The sequence below is a fragment of the Orcinus orca genome, chromosome 5 (genome assembly GCF_937001465.1).
Source record: "Orcinus orca chromosome 5, mOrcOrc1.1, whole genome shotgun sequence".
NCBI lineage: Eukaryota > Metazoa > Chordata > Mammalia > Artiodactyla > Delphinidae > Orcinus > Orcinus orca.
Window position 1 is genome coordinate 93298737 of NC_064563.1, and position 21327 is coordinate 93320063.

The window sequence follows — 21327 nt, forward strand, 5'->3', positions numbered from 1 at the left end:
AATCTACGTTTATATGTATTAGAGATGAATAACAGTTAACACAATAAATTATGTATTAGCCTCAAATTTCTCACTGAGAATACCTCTAAGGGATGGGATAAGAAATGCGGAATATTGAGCAGCTGCTGGTGCCCTTTTGGAGAAGAAAGTGCTGGGCCAACGTCTTTACAGTGCAGCTTCTTGGCATCTGATTTTTGTTGCTGAAAAAGTGCTTAAGACTGTTTTAAGACCACATAAGACCAACTATGGTCTTGTGGGGGATGTTTCTATTTACCAGAAGAAATCCCTGAAGAGACCAATTGACCTAGGTATACAGAGAAATAGACTTCTGAAGGCAAAAAGTCCACTTATCTGTGATTATGGGGGGCAGTCTTGGTGATTGGGTATATCATCTCTCAGTACTTCTCAAGCTAGAGTACTGAAGTATTCCATGGATATATGGGAAACTATAGGATAAATGTAGTCCAGTTTTCCATAGAGTCAATTTTTCAGCTTTATTGGAAAGATTAATAAAAGCACATGGCCAGTAAGTTTAAAATGTTATTTCTATCAGTTTTTTATAACTACAGAAAGTTTATTAGTGGTTACTAGGGGCTGGGGCATGGGGGGGTTGGGGAGTGACTGATAACGGGTGTGAGATTTCTTTAAAATTATTTCATAGTGAAGCAAACATAAATATATTACAGACCAGAATGCAAAACTTGCACAAATTTTACAAAATTGCTAAGGAAGACTTTACAGATACGTGGCTTCCAGTGGATTCTTAATCATCATGTTTCCCAGTATGAGTTAAGATTTGATTCTCTATTGCCCACAGCAATACAGCTTTTTAAAAATTTTTTTTTACTTATTTACTTTTGGCTGCATTGGGTCTTCATTGCTGCATGTGGGCTTTCTCTAGTTGTGGCGAGAGAGGGCTACTCTTGGTTGTGGTGTACGGGCTTCTCGTTGCAGTGGCTTTTTTTGTTGTGGAGCACGGGATCTAGGTGCGCGGGTTTCAGTAGTTGTGGCGCACCGGCTTAGTTGCTCTGCAGCACGTGGGATCTTCCTGGACCAGGGCTCGAACCCGTGTCTCCTGCATTGGCAGGCGGATTCTTAACAACTATGCCACCAGGGAAGTCCAGCAGTACAGCGTTGATTAAAAACAGTTTCAAAAATATGGTCTTGGAATAGACTGGCTTTAGGAAATGACAAGTATTGAAGAAAAGAGGAGAGGATGAGCTCCATTTGAGAGATCCCATTTCCTTCCTTGGATTAAAAGTGAACTAACTCTCCTAAAGAAGAGGCAATAGAAAGCTGGAGATGAACAGAGAGGTTTTTTTTCTTTTTGGACAGACAGTTTTAATGACACAACTGTTTTGTTTTATAGTTCCTTTTCCCATGAAAGCCCCTTTTTGGTAAATGTTATTACTACAGTCTCTATTTTAGTTCTCATTTTAAGAGCTACCATTTATTGAGAACTTCTAATTCTAGGTTTATATGTGGGTTTTCGTATTTACTCCTTTCAACAGCTCCATGAGGCAGACATAATAAATAACCTAGTAGATGGTATGGATTTGCCCTCAGGTCTCCAAAGCTGGTTGTTTGGGTACATCGCCACTTTTTGTCTCCCTCTATTCTTGCTATCCTGGTTTAACCAGCAAAGCACATTTACTGGGCAGTAGAGATGTCCAGGGTGAAAGTATTCACATTCAGATAATACTGTGCTGTTGTTTTCAAAGCAGTCCATGTTTCATGAGCCTGCAACAAAAGGAAACTCAAGTCACGATCTCTGAGTATTTAGAACACATGTTGCATCAAGTATTCTGATTATCATGCAGGTATTCTCAAAAGACTGACAGAAATACAGTGGAAGAATAATACTGAGTAAGGTTTGGTTTTCACACTTTTAGTGACCTGTTTACTTCGGTGCTCAAATGTTTTGCAGTATGTGAGGGGCCACAGTATGAACAAATGTAGTAGGATCTTGTTACATTATGGTATCTGTCAGTTGATTACAGCAATGGTCTACAATTATAGGCAGGAGCGTGCTTGAAAATTTCAATATTCCATAAAGAAGACACAGTCTACCAGCTTATGTAATTATTTAATTTGCTGAATAAACAAATGTCTTGTTTTAATACTTCTACATGATGCCTGTTGGAGAAAGACAGGTATAAAACTAAATGCATTATTCAAGCTGGTGGTTTTCATCAACAAATGCTAAGCAGAAACTGATCCTAGTGGATGAGTTAAAACCCAGCCAAGCAGAATAAGGATAGGACCCAGGCCCCAGAAGAACAAGGACTTCAGTTTCTTTATGACATGATACAACCCTCATGCCTGGTGATAGTGAGAGCCTGATACATGTGAAAAGAAAGAAAAATAAGTGAAGGAATTAATTAAATTATTAATTGTACATTTTTGTTTTCTAAGTTGCTAAACTGTAGAGGGAAATCATGAATAATTGAAATTCTCAGATAATTCAGCAGCTTCATTTGACCCGGAGTTTCAATGTCATCTTCCATCAAAAAGGTAAGCATGAAATAAAACTGGCTAATGAAAGTTTCTTCTTTGTTTCTCTTGGGGTGAGAATATAAGTAAGTAGGAAAATGTACAAGAAGCAAGCAAATGAAGGAATGACATTAAAGGCTTAGATAATTATCATGGAGGAAAATTGGTTACTGAACAGCTAAGGGGGAACTGAAATGTGATAATGGTCCATCCATCTACCTACCCAAACATGTAATAATTAGTTCACTGAAACTTGAGAATAATGACCGTGATGGATAAGACAAGCACCTTACTTTGTAGTCTAGCTAGGGAGATTGGGTACATACGACAAATAATTCCAGGGTGACATTTGAGAGCTATTCACATGTGAACAGCCTGCAAAGGGGAGAGAAAAAGGAAGGACAAATGCCTTCCTGGGAAGAAGGAAAAAGCTTCAGAAAGGAGGGACATTTGATCTTAGTCTTGAAAGAGGAGGTGGCATTTACCAGATGAAAGCCACTCCATGGGGAGGGAAAAGCAGGTATAGCTCAGGGCAGCTAGAGAGAAAAAATAGGAATTGGGCTTGTGGTATGTTAATGCCAGCTGAAACCATGCCTATTTAAAAAGAGAGATGGTGTGTATGTATAACTGAATCACTCTGTTGTACACCTGAAACTAACACAACATTGTTAATCAACTGTACTCCAATATAAAATAAAAAGTTTAAAAAATAAAAAAAATAAATTAAAAAATAAAATAAAATAAAAAGAGAGATGGTGAAAGGCCATTTGTTTCTAATGCAAATACCTGATCAGTCAGTGTGTTTCCCCATGTATTCGGACTGTGATCTGGGTTCCAGTAATCCTGAAAATATATGTGTCTTTTCAGATGTAGGAACTGGTTTGATGGGTCCTCCAATAAAAATGGTGCTCCCAACGCTCCTGTAATTGAGTCCAAAAGCACAGCATCTCTTAAGGCAATGTTTTACATTTCAGTGTTTCCTCTTAAAGAAACTGTGTCCTTTTAAAGCAGCTGTGGTCTTTGGGAGGATGGACAACTGAGAAGGAAACTCTGGAAAAGCTATGCCCTGGGGGAGAAGGCTGCTCCTCACTCCTGTGGCATCATTGTACTGTCACAACCCTATGTGACCTGCATATCGTACAGCATGAAAACCAGTGCTGTGTGGTGGTGGAGAAGATTTTCAGAGTTCCTGTTCACGCATGGGAGCCTGCAGACTTAAATTCAAATTTCAGCTCTGTCACTTTTTTAGGCAAGTTGCTTAGTTTCTCTGAGCTCTAGATTTCTTGTCTGTAAAGGGTACAATAATAACACAGTAAGACAATAACAGCCTTACTATAAGGATTGGATACATTAATACATATAAACAACTTGGTTCAAACCTGGAAGTCTATAATCTTATTCTTGCTTTCCTAGCCTTCCAAAATAGAACATATCTTTCATTTTGAAGTAGACTGACCCAAATCTGACACTGTAGTTAAAATTGTTAACATTGATAGAGCCTTCTTTAAATCAAACAGGCTTGCATTTTCTATCTTCTTCCCACTCTAGAATTAAGAAAAAAAATAATTTTTAAAACCCATACTTCTTTAGGATCTTGAAATTTTAACAGTCTATATTGTGCTTTCATTCTTTAAAAAACTGCAATCATGTTCAGAGTTGTAACTTGAATCAATATAAAGCAAGAACATATTCTTGACTTATTCATGATAACAATATAATCTGTTCATTTCTTGTGATAAAGAAGCATTTATTAAGAATCTAATTGTAAGTAATGTTACATTAGACACTCTACATCTTCATCATTAACAAGCCTTCATTGACCAATAATCTATAGATCAGGGTTACAGTGAGTTTTCTATAAGATATGAAACCTCTCTTCTATAGGAGAGGGGATGAAGGGTCTAAGATACAAAATAAAACAAGGCAACACAGGATTTGATTGTGCTAAGGGAGCTTAGGAGAAGGTGTTGATATGAAGCATTGGAGCACTGGAGCACAAGCAGACATTTTCATGGTCAGGGAAATTGCTTAGCCTATTCCTTGAAGAAAAGAATATATTTAGCATAATGGGAGAAGGGGCAAGTCTTTTAATTTGAAGCTGAAAGAATGATGTGAACAAAGGTATGACATTAGGAATCTAAAGACTAATGTCTGAAAACAATGGTTAGAGGTGGCTGGATTAGAGTTTTAAATAAATAAATAAGTTAACACTTACTGAGCATTATGCTGAATGTTCTACCTGAATTACCTTATTTAATACTCACAACAAACCTAAGAAGTGGTACTGTCTACTTTATTATGTAGACAAGGAAACTAAGGCACAGAAAAGTTACATAATATGTTCAAGGCTACAGAGCTAGTGGGAAGGGGAGATGGAATTCTCTCTTCAGAGCCACTGCACTATGTTATTACTAAGAGAGAGGAATGCTTGGGGCCAGATAACAATAACAATAATTATAAAAATATTTTGTATTTACAGAAAAAAGGAAATAATCATTCTTTACACATTCCTTATGATCTCATGCTTTTCCAAGCTTGGCCTTGAGCTCTAAGCAGCATTCTAGTTATCAGCGCTATTATTTCTACTTTAATTTGTCAATCTAGTCAGCTCTAGTTCTAAACAGATATTGAAAATGACAGCCTCTCTGGATATTATACATCAATCAAGCTGCCTCTGAGTGCAAAACACTGTACTACTAATGGAGGATTGAAAAATGAGTCAGGGGACTTCCCTGGTGGCACAGTGGTTAAGAATCCGCCTGCCAATGCAGGGGACACGGGTTCAAGCCGTGGTTCGGGAAGATCCCACATGCTGCGGAGCAGCTATGCCTGTGCACCACAACTACTGAAGCCCGCAGACCTAGAGTCCATGCTCCGCAACAAGAGAAGCCACTGTAATGAGAAGCCCGTGCACCACAATGAAGAGTAGCTCCCATTCGCCGCAACTAGAGAAAGCCTAAATGCAGCAACAAAGACCCAATGCAGCCAAAAATAAATAAGGAAATAATTTTTTTTAAAAAAGAACAAAGGAGAATGACTCAGATGTATTGTCCATTTATATAATGTTAGCAATTTTATTTATTCAATGATTTAAAAATAAAAAGCAAATGTCAACTTCAGAAGATAATAGTAACAGATGCCAGAAGTAATACTGACCCGCTGCTAGGTAATCTAATCAATATAATCAAACTAGCATGTCTGTGGAAGCTATCCTCTAAGATGACCCCCAAAGATCACCGCCTCCTAGTATTCCTATCCTGGGTTGTCCCCTCTTTCACTTAGTAAGGTTGACATGTATAACCACAGGATAGTGAGGCAATGACAGTGTGTGATTTCTGTGGCTAAGACATAAAAGACATTACAGCTCCTGCCGTGCCCCGCTCTTGGATCACTTGCTCTAATGGCAGTCAGCTGCCATGTGTGAGGGCACTCAAGCAGCCCTGAGGGAGAGACCCCCATGTCAAAGAACTGAAGTGTCCCACCAACAGTCATGTAAGTGAACCACCTGGGAATCTGATGCTTTTGCTCCAGTCAAACCTAAAGAAGACTACAGCCCCCATTAATATCTTTACTGCAACCTCATGAGAGATCCTAAGTCAGAACCTAGGACACTTCCAAATTGCTGACCCTTAGAGACTGTGAAATAGTAAGTGTTTATTGTTTTAAGCTGCTAAGGTATGGGGAAATTAGTTATGCTGTAGTAGATAACTAATACAATGCATTATAAGCACTAACAAATGTCAAGGTAAATTGTTAATCACCAGAGTTGAGACTAGGATGAAGTGAGGTCAGTACGGCATAAAATATAAGAAGGAATTAACTCACATAGAAAATGAACTTATGGTTACCAAAGGGGATAGCAGGGGAGATGGAGGGGCAGAGAGATAAAACAACAAGGACCTACTGTTTAGCACAGGAAACTCTACTCAGTAGCTTGTAATAACTTATAATGGAAAAGAATCTGAAAAAGAACATATATATGTATAACTGAATCACTTTGCTGTACACTTGAAACTAATGCAACATTGTAAATGAATCATACCTCAGTTAAAAAAATACAAAAAAAGGAGGAATTAACTCTTAAGGTTATACAAATTTTATGCCATAAGACCTCCACTTGCCTCACCCTAGTTCCTACTCTGAAAATCATCATTGCATGGAAAGACAAACAATAAATAATCCTTGCCACTAAGGAACTCACATTATATTCAGAGTTTTAAAATAATTATAAAAAGATATATTGTGACTAGGTATCTGAAGGGGGAGTGATTAATTCCAATATTGGCAGGAAGACCTCACAGAGAAGTTGGTTCTGAGCTAACCTTCAAAGGATGTAAAGTTTCCACAGCCAGGAGGAAGGGAGTGGAAGCAAAAAGCATACATGTCAGGCTGAAGAAGCTTGGAGAGCCGAGGAACAGAGGATCAGAGTAAGGCACATGTTCAATGACCCTCGCTTTGCCAATGTGATTGAAAGGTAGGGTTGTTTGTGGTGTAGATGTGTCAGAGATAATGTTGGAAAGATAAGCTGGAGCTCCATTCGGAAGGATTATTGCCATCATACCAAGGAGTTTGGACTTTATAAATAATTATTTCTGAACAAGAAAAATGATAGGATAGATATACTTTTAAAATTGTTTTATTGTGATAAAATATACGTAACATACAACTTACCATTTGAACCATTTTTCTGGGGTTTTATCTTGTTCCTTCATCTGGTACATAGCCCTCTGCCTTTTCATCTTGTCTATCTTTCTATGGTTTTTGTTCCACAGGCTGCAGGACTGTAGTTCTTCTTGCTTCTCTGAACCATTTTTTTTTTTTTTTTTTTTGCGGTACGCAGTCCTCTCACTGTCGTGTCCTCTCCCGTTACGGAGCACAGGCTCCAGACGCGCAGGCTCAGCGACCATGGCTCGCGGGCCCAGCCGCTCTGCGGCATGTGGGATCTTCCCAGACCGGGGCACAAACCTGTGTCCCCTGCATCGGCAGGCAGACCCTCAACCACTGCGCCACCAGGAAAGCCCTGAACTATTTTTTATTGTACAATTCAATGGCATCAAATGTATTCACAGTGCTATGCAACCATCACCACTATCTCCAGACTTCATCATCCCCAGTAGAAACTCTGTACCCTTTAAACAATAACTCCCATTACCGTCTCCCCCAGGCCCTTGTAACCACCATTTACTTTCTGTCTCTATGAATTTGCTTATTCTAGGTACCACAAGTAAGAGGAGCCATGCAACCTTTATCCTTTTGTGTCTGACTTACTTCACTTAGCATAACATCTTCAAGGTTTACCCATGTTGTAGCATAGGCCAGCGTTTCATTCCTTTCTAAGGCTGAATAATATTGTGTATGTATATGCCAACATTTTGTTTATCTATTCACAGATTAACCTTTGCAAAGTCCTTTGTCAGTGTTGTGGAGGACAGGTGGTAAAAGGAAGAGAGCAGAGTGAGAGATACAAAGTCGGATGCTCTTCGAATAGTCCAGATGAGAGATTAGTAGGACCAGAATCAGGTAAGTGACAGCAGGAATGGGAAGACAGGATTGATTTGGAGAGAACAGGAAACTCTCATTCATTTGGGCTGATTTCTGTGGATGAACCAGCATCAAAACTTTGGTTTTACCTGGGATGTGTTAATAGGCGACTTTTCAAATTTCTCTTCATTCTTTTTGAAGAAAATGTGTCAGTTACAGTGTTACATGTTTAATGTAGATTTGTTCTGTTAAAAAAAGGGAAACAAAGGTAGTGGCTAGGCAAGTAGACCCAATACCATCAATATCTAATAAATATTTCTAAAAAAACTATGTTTAGAATATAATTTACAGCCACATAAGAAATTACAGTAATTGCTTAAAATAGTGTTACTTGGAATCATCCAAAAGTAAAACCAATATTCTGTACCATAATTATCCTGGTGCATTGTACAATAACTATGAAAAAAATGCTATTCATAAATCTTAGCAGAGAGGAATGCTTTAAAATATAAGCCATAGGGGCTTCCCTGGTGGCGCAGTGGTTGGGAGTCTGCCTGCTGATGCAGGGGACACGGGTTCGTGCCCTGGTCCGGGAGGATCCCACATGCTGCGGAGCGGCTAGGCCCGTGAGCCATGGCCGCTGAGCTTGCGCGTCCGGAGCCTGTGTTCTGCAACGGGAGAGGCCACAGCAGTGAGAGGCCCGCGTACCGCAAAAAAAAAAAAAAAAAAAAAAAAAAGCCATAGCTATTTTAAGCTCTAATAATTCTGTCTTTTGTAAATCTTCCATCTCTTTGCTCATGGAAAATGTTCCATCTCTTCTTCCCCCCACCTCCCAGAACAAATTTTCTACCTCAGCATTATGCACCCAACAGGCACCCAATAAATATTAATTGGTGGTGATAACATCACCCATGAGAGAGACAGAAAGCAGTATTTATTATCTTACTTCACAAATGAGAAAATTGATACACGGAGATGAAATGACTCACTCGAGGTCACATAGTAAGTCAGTGGCAGGGCTGGAAATAAAATGCAAGTAATATAGAAGGGCATGCTATTATCCTCTCTGCTTGAGAAATTTCCCCTCCCTTTTTCATTCTGCCTGATCAACCTTGAAAGTTAGTGAGAGCAAGATGAGAGTTTTGTGTTTGTAAGCCTAGATAATACTGCTGGGGATTGAAACTGAACCCTGAGTTTTATTATTCTTCCGGTTTTTAAATATGTGTGTGTGTGTGTGTGTGTGTGTGTGTGTGTGTGTGTGTTTTAATGTAGGCAGTATCAGCCAGGTTAGTTTTAAACTTTATAATCATAAGCTGTAAAAAAAATCTTCCTCTCTTCCTTTCCAACTCCCTATATACCCTCCTTGCTTTCATGCTGTATCACAGTCAGTTGTAATAGGACCTGTCAAGCTTCGTCCTATTATCTAAACATTTCTGGAATATCCTCTGCAGAAAAGTCTGTATGGCAGAAATAAGGCAGACACTTAAGAGTGTGGAGAGATTTGAGATCAGAGCTCTCCCCATGCAAGCCCAGAAGGATCAGAGATCCAGAGTCACTTCTTACTCCTGCATCTCCATTTTATGCTCTGCAAAACAAGGCTGGATCATATGATCTCTTTCAGCTCTAATATTTTGAACTGGAATATATTCATAACAAATAGGTCCTTAACTGAAAATTTCTTTCTCTGTATGGTATTATATCATTGGAAGCATACAGAATATGCTAAGTGGGCACAGCCCCTACTACTGTCAAGGAATTTACATGCTGAGACTTATTTCTGTCCGAACTGAGACAGAAATAAGTGAAAGGGAAGTCAAAATAGACCTGGCCAATAATTAAAGCAAAACAAATAAAAATGTATTCTCATTAGGCCCAAAGAGATGAGTGCCCATCACGGGCTGATAGGCAGTGTGGAAGTAAGGGAAGCTATATAATTAGAAGTGGAAAGACTTCCTATGTTGCCATTGCCCAGGGGAGGTTGAAAAAGAGTCTTTAAATTTGATAATGGGGAAATGACTGAATGGTCTATATACTATGCTCATGACCATGAAATGGTCTATATATTATACTCATAACTGTTCCTACTTATGGTAAGAACCTACACACTGAAAAGATCAGAAAACCTGATGTGCAACTTAAGATGCAGAATGAAAGGGCAGAGTCTGATGGCAGATTCCTTTTTCTCCCATGCAGAGGGGTCTCATTTAGAGCTCCTCTTGGTAAATCCAAGAGACATAACTTGGCATGTCCAGCTCATTCTTCCTTTTTCTTCTTGAGAGTGAGCTGCCCTTTCTCAGAACTTGCTGTTCTGGTTCTGCAACCTGAAATCATATATGAAATTCGCCCAATTCTGGGGTCCCATCACCTGGCCCTGTACATACTTGTACTATGCTACATTTTCCTAGTTAGCCTCTCAGTGATAAAGGAAATGGGTTGCTTTACATAATCAACTCTGGTTTATTTCTCAACTTGATCAAAACCAGGACTCAGAAGGGGAGTGTTGTGTGTCAGAAGGTGTCAGAGAATCCAACAGGTGTGTTGTCACAGAGCCTCACTAAGAAACAGGGAAAAAAATAATTAAAAAAAGAGCATAGACCAGGGCACTCAACTAGCAGGAGCTTGTCATCCCTGGATGGCTGCAACTGTAAACTCCTTCCCTCATGTAACCTTCAATGTCTATGAAGGATTCGATGGGGACAAAAGACACTGGAAGTCTGGTAGATTCACAGGATAGGCTCTCATCTAGCTATTTCCCTTAGGTGCTGGGTGATATTGAAGTTTGTACTGGAGCTGGAGATTAGCAGTACAGTCCTGCCACAAGCTCAAAAATACTTAGGAATGGGATTCTGCAAGTAAAGCACTTAGCACTCAGTATAAGCAAGTAAAGAATAATATTTTTTTATTTACTATTTTGTTGGACTGAGTCTCCGTACCTGTCCTTAACATGTTTATGTCTTTAAAACAAGATGAAATAAGTGCCCAGGCAATTATGTGTGCTTGTAAATTAAGTACTAAAATAAAGTATAAATGGTCACTAGTAATTAAGTACAAAAAAGGATGGGGAGTAAAGGATATACAGATGTCTTGGAAATATGATAAAATTTTCAAAGATCTCTCTAATTGTAGGAGAAATTTTATAATTTTGTGAGAGATTAAAATACGCATGTTTAGGTTCATATTTTTTGGACTTGAATATTCTCTGTGTTGTAAAGAATTTTCTTTACAAATAACGAAATTGTTATTTTTTTCCTTCCCACTCTAAACTTTAGTCACTGACCCAAAACTTTGTGGCAGAAGATTGAAGAGTTGTATTTTAGTATAATAGATTCTCTCACTTGGCTGAAATTCACATAAAGTTGAGAGAGAGAGAGGAGAAATTTGGATTGTGAGAGAAAAACTGTGAAGAAGAAAAAAAAGGATGAAGGAGAGTAGAGAAATCAAGAAAAGAAATCAAAGGAAGGAGAGACGGAAGAAGGGAGGTTACAAAGGTTACAAACGGTGAAAAGCCATGGGGAAAGGGGCAGGGCAAATAGGGGAAGTACAGGCAGAAAACAATGAGGGTTAATGGAAGCAAACTGGAAAAAAAGAGGTGCTGAACTACAAGACCAGCTTACAAATCCCCATGATTTTATTAAACTGTCTGTTAAAACACTTCGAAACTGAACTTTTAACTCAGGAACTTTGGCTTTATTGACGTTACCATTGGCTTTGGCTTTATTGACGTTACCATTGCCACTGTGTCGAGTACTTTGAAAAGCAAACAGAAACTGGCATTACCTGAGTTTAAATTCAATCTGTTTTAACCCGCTCTCAGTGCACTAACATACACCCACATACGTGCTCACACACATGGCACTGGCACGTCTTTTATTTGTTCTGAATATTATTTGACACTGGCACGTCTTTTATTAGTTCTGAATTTTGTGGACAGAGACATCTGTGACTCACAAAAGGCAGCATTTTATATGATTCAATCAGTGGTGACCCCTTCTGTGTCACTGCCTATGTGTGTGTGGATGGGATTCCCAACTCTAGAGCCATGACCAATGGTGGCATGTGGGTAGGAAAACAGTTTTTCTACAACATCAAGAGTGCTCAATGAACCTAGTCACGGGCAGTGGCATTTTTTCTCCCACCAAGTTATTTTCCAGTTTACTCTCACTACCCACCTCTTTGACAGCATCAATCAATCTTAAGCCAAAGTGAGTAGGTAAATTAAGAACAAAATCTTTTTTTTTTATATATAGTTCCCATCTGGTTAGGTAATACCTTTCAAAATTGAGTTCTTTTTTTTTTTTTATTTGGTTGCGTCAGGTCTTAGTTGTGGTGGGCGGACTCCTTAGCTGTGGCATGCAAACTCTTAGTCACGGCATGCATGTGGCATCTAGTTTCCCGATCAGGGATCAAACCTGGCTCCCCTGCCTTGGGAGCATGGAGTCCTAGCCACTGCTCCACCAGGGAAGTCCCAAGAACAAAATCATATAATAAACTAAAACTATATCAGGGACTATAGGCTCTCTGAGGAAGTGGAGGACTGCAGTGATGACTGAGAAGGTCCATTCCTTCTATGCAGAGAGGAAGGCAAAGGGAAGGATCAGAGGTGCTGACAGTGTTGTGGGGAAGAAAATGTGAGCTTAAAAGCTCTTGTCAAAAACAAACAAACAAACAAAAACAAACAAAATAACCTTTCAAGACAAAGAGGACTTGGTTACTAACTCTGGTTTGAAAAACAAGAGCTGGAACTATGCTAGAGAAACAGGCCAAAGGCAGTTTATTTCTTCCCCTGTCTAAAACCAGAAGGCATACTTGTACTTTATGAACAGATCTGACCATAAGCCAACAATATGGGCATGAACCCTCAAATTGTTTCATGAATGGGTCAACCCCAAGGACTGCTTTACTTACTCAGTGAAGCACTTTCCAAATATGCGCATTGTCCATATTTCCTCTTTATGAGAAATAAGGCTGTTTCATTTTTAAAAGTGCCCTGTTACAATACTACAAAACTATGGTAATCAAAACAGTATGGTATTGGCATAAAGACAGACATATGAGAATAGAGAGCCCAGAAATAAACCCACACACCTTCAATCAATTAATCTTTGACAAAAGAGGCAGGAATATACAGCAGAAAAAAGACAGTTTCTTCAGCAAGGGGTGTCAGGAAAGCTGGATAGCCACATGTAAATCAACGAAGTTAGTACATTCCCTCATACCATATACAAAAAATAATCTCAAAATGGTTTAAATACTTAAATATAAGACATGACACCATAAAACTCCTAGAAGAGAACATAGGCAAGACATTCTCTGACATAAATTGTAGCAGTGTTTTCTTGGTCAGTCTCCCAAGGCAAAAGAAATAAAAGCAAAAATAAACAAATGAGGCCTAATTAAACTTAAAAGCTTTTGCATAGCAAAGGAAACCATAAACAAAATGAAAAGTCAACCTACAGATTGGGAGAAAATATTTGCAAACAAGGGCTTAATTTCCAAAATATACAAACAACTCATACAACTCAATATCAACCAAACAACCAACCACATCAAAAAATGGACAGAAGACCTAAATAGATATTTCTCCAAAGAAGACATAGAGATGGCTGACAGGCATGTGAAAAGATGCTCAACATTGCTAATTATTACAGAAATGCACATCAAAGCTACAATGAGGTATCACCTCACACCAAGTTAGAATAGCCATCATCAAAATGTCTACAAATAACAAATGCTGCAGAGAGTGTGGAGAAAAGGGAACCCTCCTACACTGTTGGTGGGAATGTAAATCGGTGCAGCCACTATGGAGAACAGTATGGAGGTTCCTTAAAAAACTAAAAATAGAATTACTATATGATCCAGCAATCCCACTCCTGGGCATATATCCAGAAAAGATGAAAACTGTAATTTGAAATGATACATGCACCCCAATGTTCATACAATAGCCAAGACATGGAAGAAACCTAAGTTTCCATCAATGAATGGATAAAGAAGATGTGGTACACACATACAATGGAATATTACTCAGCCATAAAAAAGAATGAAATGCCATCTGCAGCAGCATGGATGGACCTAGAGATTATCATACTAAGTGAAGTAAGTCAGACAATGACAAATATCATATGATATCATTTATTTGTGGAATCTAAAAAATGATACATGTGAACTTATTTACAAAACAGAAATAGATTCACAGACATATAAAACAATCTTATGGTTACCAAAGGGGGAAAGGGAGAGAGAGAAATTAAGAGTTTTGGAGTAACAGATACACAGTATTGCATATAATGTAGATAACCAACAAGGACTTACTGTATAACACAGGGAACTATATTCAATATCTTGTAATAAACTATAATGGAAAAAAATCTGAATTTGAATCACTTTACTATACACCTGAAACTAACACAACATTGTAAATCAACTATACTTCAAAAAAATTAAAATAAAAGTGCCCTGTTGAGGTGGAACAAGTTGAGTTTGGGGCTTTTCTTTAAATCAGTACAACTAGGAACTGTTCTTGATTATGTCCTGGTTTGGCTCTATTTTCTCAGATAAAATCACCCAGCTCCCTAACTTCTGACCTTTTCTTGTGGAACCAATGGCTACCATATTGGCTATATTACGTTTTTGGGAGGAGATCTTGTGTGCTCTGCTGCCTACCTGATGCCTGCATATCCCATATCTGGTACTGCAGTGACAGAGGGGACAGTTTGTGTGGCAGAAAGAAGAGTTTTGTTCACAGAAGACCTGGATGTAGAATTTAGATGTAAATCTGGCATTGATCATTTTTGTAAAAAAATTTTATTTATTTATTTTTGGCTGCTTTGGGTCTTCATTGCTGCATGCAGGCTTTCTCTAGTTGCAGCGAGCCAGGATACTCTTCATTGTGGTGCACAGGCTTCTCATTGTGGTGGCTTCTCTTGTTGTGGAGCACAGGCTTTAGGCTCAGGAGCTTCAGTAGTTGTGGCATGCGGGCTCAGTCGTTGTGGCTCCCGGGCTCTAGAGCACAGGCTCAGTAGTTGTGGCGCTCAGGCTTAGTTGCTCTGTGGCATGTGGGATCTTCCTGGACCAGGGCTCAAACCTGTGTCCCCTGCATTGGCAGGCGGATTCTTAACCACTGCACCACCAGGGAAGTCCCTGGCATCGACCATTGACTGACTGTGTAGCTTGGTCATTTAACTTCTCTAAGCCTCAGTTTCCTCTTTGTATGAGACTCATAACACCTATTTTCAGAGTGATTATGAGAGTTGAAGTAACATATGGAAAGGCCTTGACACATAATAAAGATTTAAAATAGTAATATTACTATTTGATATCTTATTATAGGAGAAGGCAATTCTGGACCTAAATACTAAAGAGAGGATTTTTGTTTTGTTTTGTTTTTTAATCAAATCATGACACTTAGACTTCTAATTGTCTGACCAGGGAATCAGCCCCAATGTGTATAAGTTACTATTTTGAGAAAATCAGTAAAATAATATGGGGACTCTGCTCATAAATTTAATTAGTTGAGTAGGCTCGTCATCATTTTGGGCTTCAGCATTACCACTAGGGAAATGGATAATGAGATCTTTTCCCTACTTACTTCGAATTAAGCTCTAGACAAAAGTAATTTATTAGACAACTAATCTTTAACAGAGAAAAATTTTTTAAATAATAAAAATGAACTTTTAAAAATTGTTGTTTTGTTATGACAAGCAGAAGGGCTCCAGGGAAGTGCAGATGAATAGGCTACATTCTTAAATGAAAAAGGAGGGGGGGAGTGGGTGGGGAAAGAAAAAAGTTGGTTCAAGCTATTATTTCCTACTTTAGAGCTATGTGATTTAGAAAATGTCAGTTAAACTAGTTTTTAGTGTAACAAATGATTCTGGTTCTAAAGACTGCAGTCTCCTCCTCTTGTAAGCAGTAAAGGATTCTTTCCTGAGATCTGAAGGGTTAATCCAGCAGTGTAAACATCCCTCTATCCTTGGATTCTGATCCTCAACTTGTTCTTTCATGAACTTCAACTACCTAATTTTACTTATTTATTTATCAATCAAGTAAAGTTAGTCAAACCAGTCGTCTTTATAGGTAGACATATTTTCATCTCATCTGGAGTTAAAGTTAATTCCAACTTGTTTTTAAAGAAAGTCAATGAAAGTCTGTTTACAGAACCATTTTCCTTTTGGCCGGTATTTTTTTTTTTTTTTTTTTGCGGTACGTGGGCCCCTCACTGTTGTGGCCTCTCCTGTTGCGGAGCACAGGCTCCGGACGCACAGGCTCAGCAGCCATGGCTCACAGGCTTAGCCGCTCCGCAGCATGTGGGATCTTCCCGGACCGGGACACGAACCCGTGTCCCCTGCGTCGGCAGGCGGACTCTAAAACACTGCGCCACCAGAGAAGCCCCAGGCCGGTTTTTTTGACTCTGCAGTGTTCACAGGTGAATGTGGACCAACTATAGTGCTTTTACCCTTCCGATCATCCACTATCACCCACTCTAAAGTCAGCTGCATGGACGAGTAGTTAAGGCAAAGCATTGTACTGATGGATTATAACCAGCCCCTGACTTCAGTTTACAGTTGCTCCTGAGACACGCTCTTAAACTGAGCCAGACTCACTTACCTCAGCTGGATGTGTGGGCTGTAACTGGGTGTGACTGTATTTGCCTTGATGATAACTGCTTAATAATAACTTGGCTAAAATTTGCTAAATCATTTGTTTAAACATGTCCTAAATGCAAAGTGCAATACAGATGATTAAAGCTCTTTGTTAAAATTATTCATATGCTTAGGAATACAGGGCTAATCATATACACACATATATATGTGTACACACATTTCTAGATTCATACTCTAAATATATATCTATATCTATCTGTGTGTGTATCTCAAGCGAAATACATATTTCTTTTGCTTGGGTCTCAAGCTTATCATAAAATTAGAAATTTATTATGATTTAAGCACCTTCATCAGAAGTATTTATAAATTATAAAGATTTAAGCATGAAAATAATTTACATCTTTATAAGTATTTGCAGTTTTGGATACAAAATGACCTCTCAGTTCAATTCAGATATAAGCCACTGAGTTACTGGGTCACTTTGGCAGCAAATCATCTGGCCTTTGGTGCCTTCAGCACTTCTCTGAGCTACAGCTTGCCTAAAAGGTTAATGAATTCACACTCTCAAAGTCCCTTGAGGTTTCCACATAATTGTATCATGTAAGTATTACAGTTTATAAAAGACATTGAAAATTTTTCTTTGTTCAAAGAGCACTTCTTTGGAGGTAGCAGTTAAATAGACTTCTTAGCAACAATAGCGTGTTAATACATAATTAGGAATAGAATGATTGTGCATACAATTAACACTAACATGTCCAAATCCACAGCATGACATAGTAGTTTGGTTTCCCCAATGCTTTAGAATTGGTCTATGAACAAAACATGTTTGTTCATTTCTTTAAAAAGTCAAAAGGGGTTATCAATCAACCTAACAGTTGTAAAAGACATGGTAAAAAAAAAAAAGAAATAGGCTCTTACCTATAAGCAGTGTTGAACACAGGGCCACTTGAAGCATTTTATAGGCCATGATCCTGTTTTGGAAAGAAAAGATTTATTTATTTTAATTTAGACTGAGCAAAGCTTTAGGGCATATGGGGTACTTTCCAGGAATATGAAGCATTTGCTGCATACCTGGAGGCCCTATGAGCTGAGACAATTCAGAGAGGCTGCTGCATGCATGAGATGGCCTTTTTATATAACTCCTACCTTTTTACCCTTTGGACTTTTTGAACTGACTTTTTACAGGCTGTTCTTATATGGGCTGTGTGTTTATTCACTAATTTTACCAGACTAATGTAATGTTAAAAAACATACCACAACAAAACAAAAAAGGTGAAAAAACTGGATCACTTACACATCGCTGTGGGGATAGAAAATGGTACAGTCACTTTGGAAAACAGTTTGGCAGTTTCTTACAAATCTGAGCATACAACTAACCATACAACCCAGCAACTGCACCACTAGGGATTTATCTCAGTGAAATAAAAACTTGTGGGGCTTCCCTGGTGGCGCAGTGGTTGGGAGCCCGCCTGCCGATGCAGGGGACACGGGTTCGTGCCCCGGTCCGGGAAGATCCCACATGCCACGGAGCGGCTGGGCCCGTGAACCATGGCCGCTGAGCCTGCGCGTCTGGAGCCTGTGCTCTGCAACGGGAGAGGCCACAACAGTGAGAGGCCTGCGTACTGCAAAAAAAAAAAAAGAAAAAAAAAATTGTGTTCTTACGGAAACCTGTATAAGAACGTTCACAGCAGCTTTATTAGTAATAGGCAAAAACTGGAAACAACCCAGATGTCCTTAACAGATCTATACCATGGCTTACTACTCAACAATAATAATATAATAAAAACTATCAATAGACACAACAACTTGGATGAATCTCTAGGGAATTATGATGAGTAAAAATAGCCAATCTCAACTGGTTACTTCCTGTATGATTCCATTTATATAACCTTCTTGACATGACAAAATTATAGATGAAGAACGTTTTAGTATTTATTAGGGATTAGGAATGGAGGCGGTTGGGTGTGGTTATAAAAGGGCAATACAAGGGACTCTTGTGGTGGTGGAACTCTTCTGTATCTTGACTGGTGGTGGATTTGTGAACATAAACATGATACAATTGTATCATCTTCTTAGATTCCACATATAAGTGATACAAATTAACTGATTTACAAAACAGAAACAGACTCACAGACTTCGAAAACAAATGTTTTTAAAGATTTTTTTTTTGATGTGGACCATTTTTAAAGTCTTTATTGAATTTGTTACAATATTGCTTCTGTTTTATGTTTTGGCATGTGGGATCTTAGCTCCCTGACCAGGGATCAAACCTGTACCCCCTGCATTGGAAGGTGAAATCTTAACCACTGGACCGCCAGGGAAGTCCCCCAGAACAAATTTATGGTTACCAAAGGGAAAGGTGGGGAGGAGGGATAAATTAGGAGTTTGGGATTAACATATACCCACCACTATATATAAAATAGATAATCAACAAGGACCTACTGTATAGCACAGGGAACTATACTCAATATTCTGTAATAACCTATATGGGAAAAGAATTTGAAAAAGAATGGATATATGTATATGTATAACTGAATCACTTTGCCCTACACTTGAAACTAACACACGCACACACAAAACATGATAAAATTGCATAGAACTAAATACACCTCTCTCCATCTCTCTTACATACACACACACACACACACACAAATGACTACATATAAGACTGAGGAAATCTGAATAGGATTAGTAGATATATCAATGTCAACATCCTGGTTGTGATACTGCACTGCATTATCGTTTTGCAAAACATTACCACTGGGGGAAGCTCAGTGAAGGTCACATGGGATTTCTCTGTATTATTTCTTACAAGTGCAAATGCTTCTATAGATCTAAAAATAAAAAGTTTAATTAAAAACAAAGGAATGTTTAACTGAGTGGTAAAATTTGCTTGTTTCCAACAAAAGTGTATAATGAATACAATCAGAACACTTTTTTTATTTTTCAAAGAATTCCCTTTTTCAGTGGCATGATTAACAGTTAAATGAATAATTTCATCATCATACAGTTTATTTGTAACAGAAACTATGCATCTTTTAGCCAGTCTCATCAAATTTATGCAATACGTAACAAGTAAAGTGTAGGGATAGAAAAGTGGTAGGAGATGACTTTCTGGATGTTTACCTTTGAATCTTAGAGTGTTTAGAAACCTGGATCTACCTAGCTGGGAGCTGTGCTTCCAATTACTGATGGAGGGCTTGGGAAGACAGGTATCTGGAAATAAGCACAGCAGAGTCTTGGCAGCCTATCCCATGTGTCCATCTAGAAAAGATTTTGTTGGTGCAACAGCTACTGCCACATTTCTGTAAGCCTCCTTGTTTATTACTTGATGGAGTGGTATAAATAGGCACCTGTGTGATAGACTAGAAGAACCTCAAGAAAACCAAAGGGAAAGTACTTTCTTGTTATTTAAAGTTTATAGAACCAAAGGAGAAATTCATCTTTCCCTCTTCTTCTCTTCTTTCCATCATTCTTCAACTTTTGACACCTAAAATGAGCCTTGTCTGGAGGAGGGATGGGAGCAGGGCTGCATCCTATCTCTTTCACTTCTTTCACAAAATGGGTCATTAGTTATTTTGGCTGAAGTGTATAATGCAAGTGTAAAGTAATAATAATTCTTCCATAAATTATATATACAGTCTCATTGAATCCTAGTGACAATTTTATGGTGAAGGTATCATCATTTTACAGATGGGTAAACTGAGGCTCAGAGAGATTTAATAACTTGTTGAAGGAGTGTCCAGAAATTACAGGGTGAAACTTTGAAGCAGAAGTAGAGCGCTGCCTGTGCTTAGAGGCAAAAGCCAGTGAAATGAAACAAATTAAGGTGAATGTGACCCCAATTTGGCCCACAGGTGAAGGTGGCCTCAGCAACTCAGGTTCGCAAGGGAAGTAAAGGTATTTGATCCTTCATGGGCCAGAAAATCTTGTCCCTCCTGGTGAATGAAGCCATCTCTGATCCCCCCAAATCAGATTTGGCTGCTCTTTCTTACATTTGCGTATCCTTAGTACATAGGCCATCACTCCCTGTATTATGGTTATGTATGTACATTTCAATGTTCCTGAGTAGATTACACGCTTCTTGAAGGCTGGTGCTGCATCTTACTCCTATTTGTATGCCTTCAGCACCTAGCACAGGACCTTTCATACAATAGCTTCATATAATAGACCTCAGTAAACATGACTGAACTTTGAACTTAATTGAATCAACTGATTCAAATTAAATTGAACTGCGTTAAGCTGAGTCAGCATTTTCCTGCACTAGTCTATCAATATACAGCCTTATCCTACTGGCAGCAAAACAAAACAAAACAAAAAAACAGAACTAAAGTGTAGCTGTTTTGTTTTTATGTTAAGCTTTGGTTTTTGAAGTGTTCCCTATAACTTGTCTCTTCTTATGATCTATGAAAGAAAAAAGCTAGATCCATAAAAATTGGTAATCTTAATTATAAAGACATAGAAATGCTCTTGGAAATGAAACTGGAATATCTGTATTTGAAAAACAGAAATATCAAGTGGCATGAATTAATGAAACTCACCAATGGAGTCTGTTTACAACTTTGATGCTTTATATTTAGAAATTATTACTTTAATATGGTCTGATAGACCTTGGTAATATCCCATGGCCTCTTCCATATCAGTGAAATATAAATGTTAGAAGAAAAATGTGTGAAATCAGATCTAATACTATAAAAAAAATTTTTTTAACAAGAAAATAAAGAAAATTTTATTCTACCAAGGAGCAAACTCAATT

At 38.4% G+C, this 21327-nt stretch overlaps 2 protein-coding genes across 2 annotated transcripts in view; one reads left to right on the top strand and one right to left on the bottom strand.

The window, feature by feature from the left end:
* The window catches only part of MORC1 (MORC family CW-type zinc finger 1), a 352246-nt gene that overhangs the window by 139315 nt on the left and 191604 nt on the right, over nucleotides 1–21327 (top strand). The window contains exons 5-6 of the mRNA XM_033432194.2: nucleotides 2416–2514; nucleotides 7884–8013. The gene's annotated coding sequence lies outside the window, so the exon portion shown is untranslated. The remainder of the gene's footprint in view (nucleotides 1–2415; nucleotides 2515–7883; nucleotides 8014–21327) is intronic.
* Nucleotides 1401–7049, bottom strand: C5H3orf85 (chromosome 5 C3orf85 homolog). The gene is made up of 3 exons (XM_049709853.1): nucleotides 6816–7049; nucleotides 3280–3453; nucleotides 1401–1740 (listed from the first exon to the last, which is right to left on the bottom strand). The coding sequence occupies exons 1-3, from the start codon at nucleotides 7047–7049 to the stop codon at nucleotides 1651–1653; spliced, it is 498 nt and encodes a 165-aa protein (XP_049565810.1). The 3' UTR covers nucleotides 1401–1650.

Bases quoted from the DNA above. Each gene is read 5' to 3' on its own strand.
- C5H3orf85 (XM_049709853.1), bottom strand. From the start codon at position 7,049: ATGGCAATAATCCTTCCGAATGGAGCTCCAGCTTATCTTTCCAACATT. The intron at 3,454-6,815 runs GTTAGCTCAGAA...GAAATGTAAAAC, and splicing joins AAACTTTACATCCTTTGAAG to ATTGCCTTAAGAGATGCTGT. The intron at 1,741-3,279 runs GTATTTGCATTA...CTTTTGTTGCAG, and splicing joins GAAACACACTGACTGATCAG to GCTCATGAAACATGGACTGC.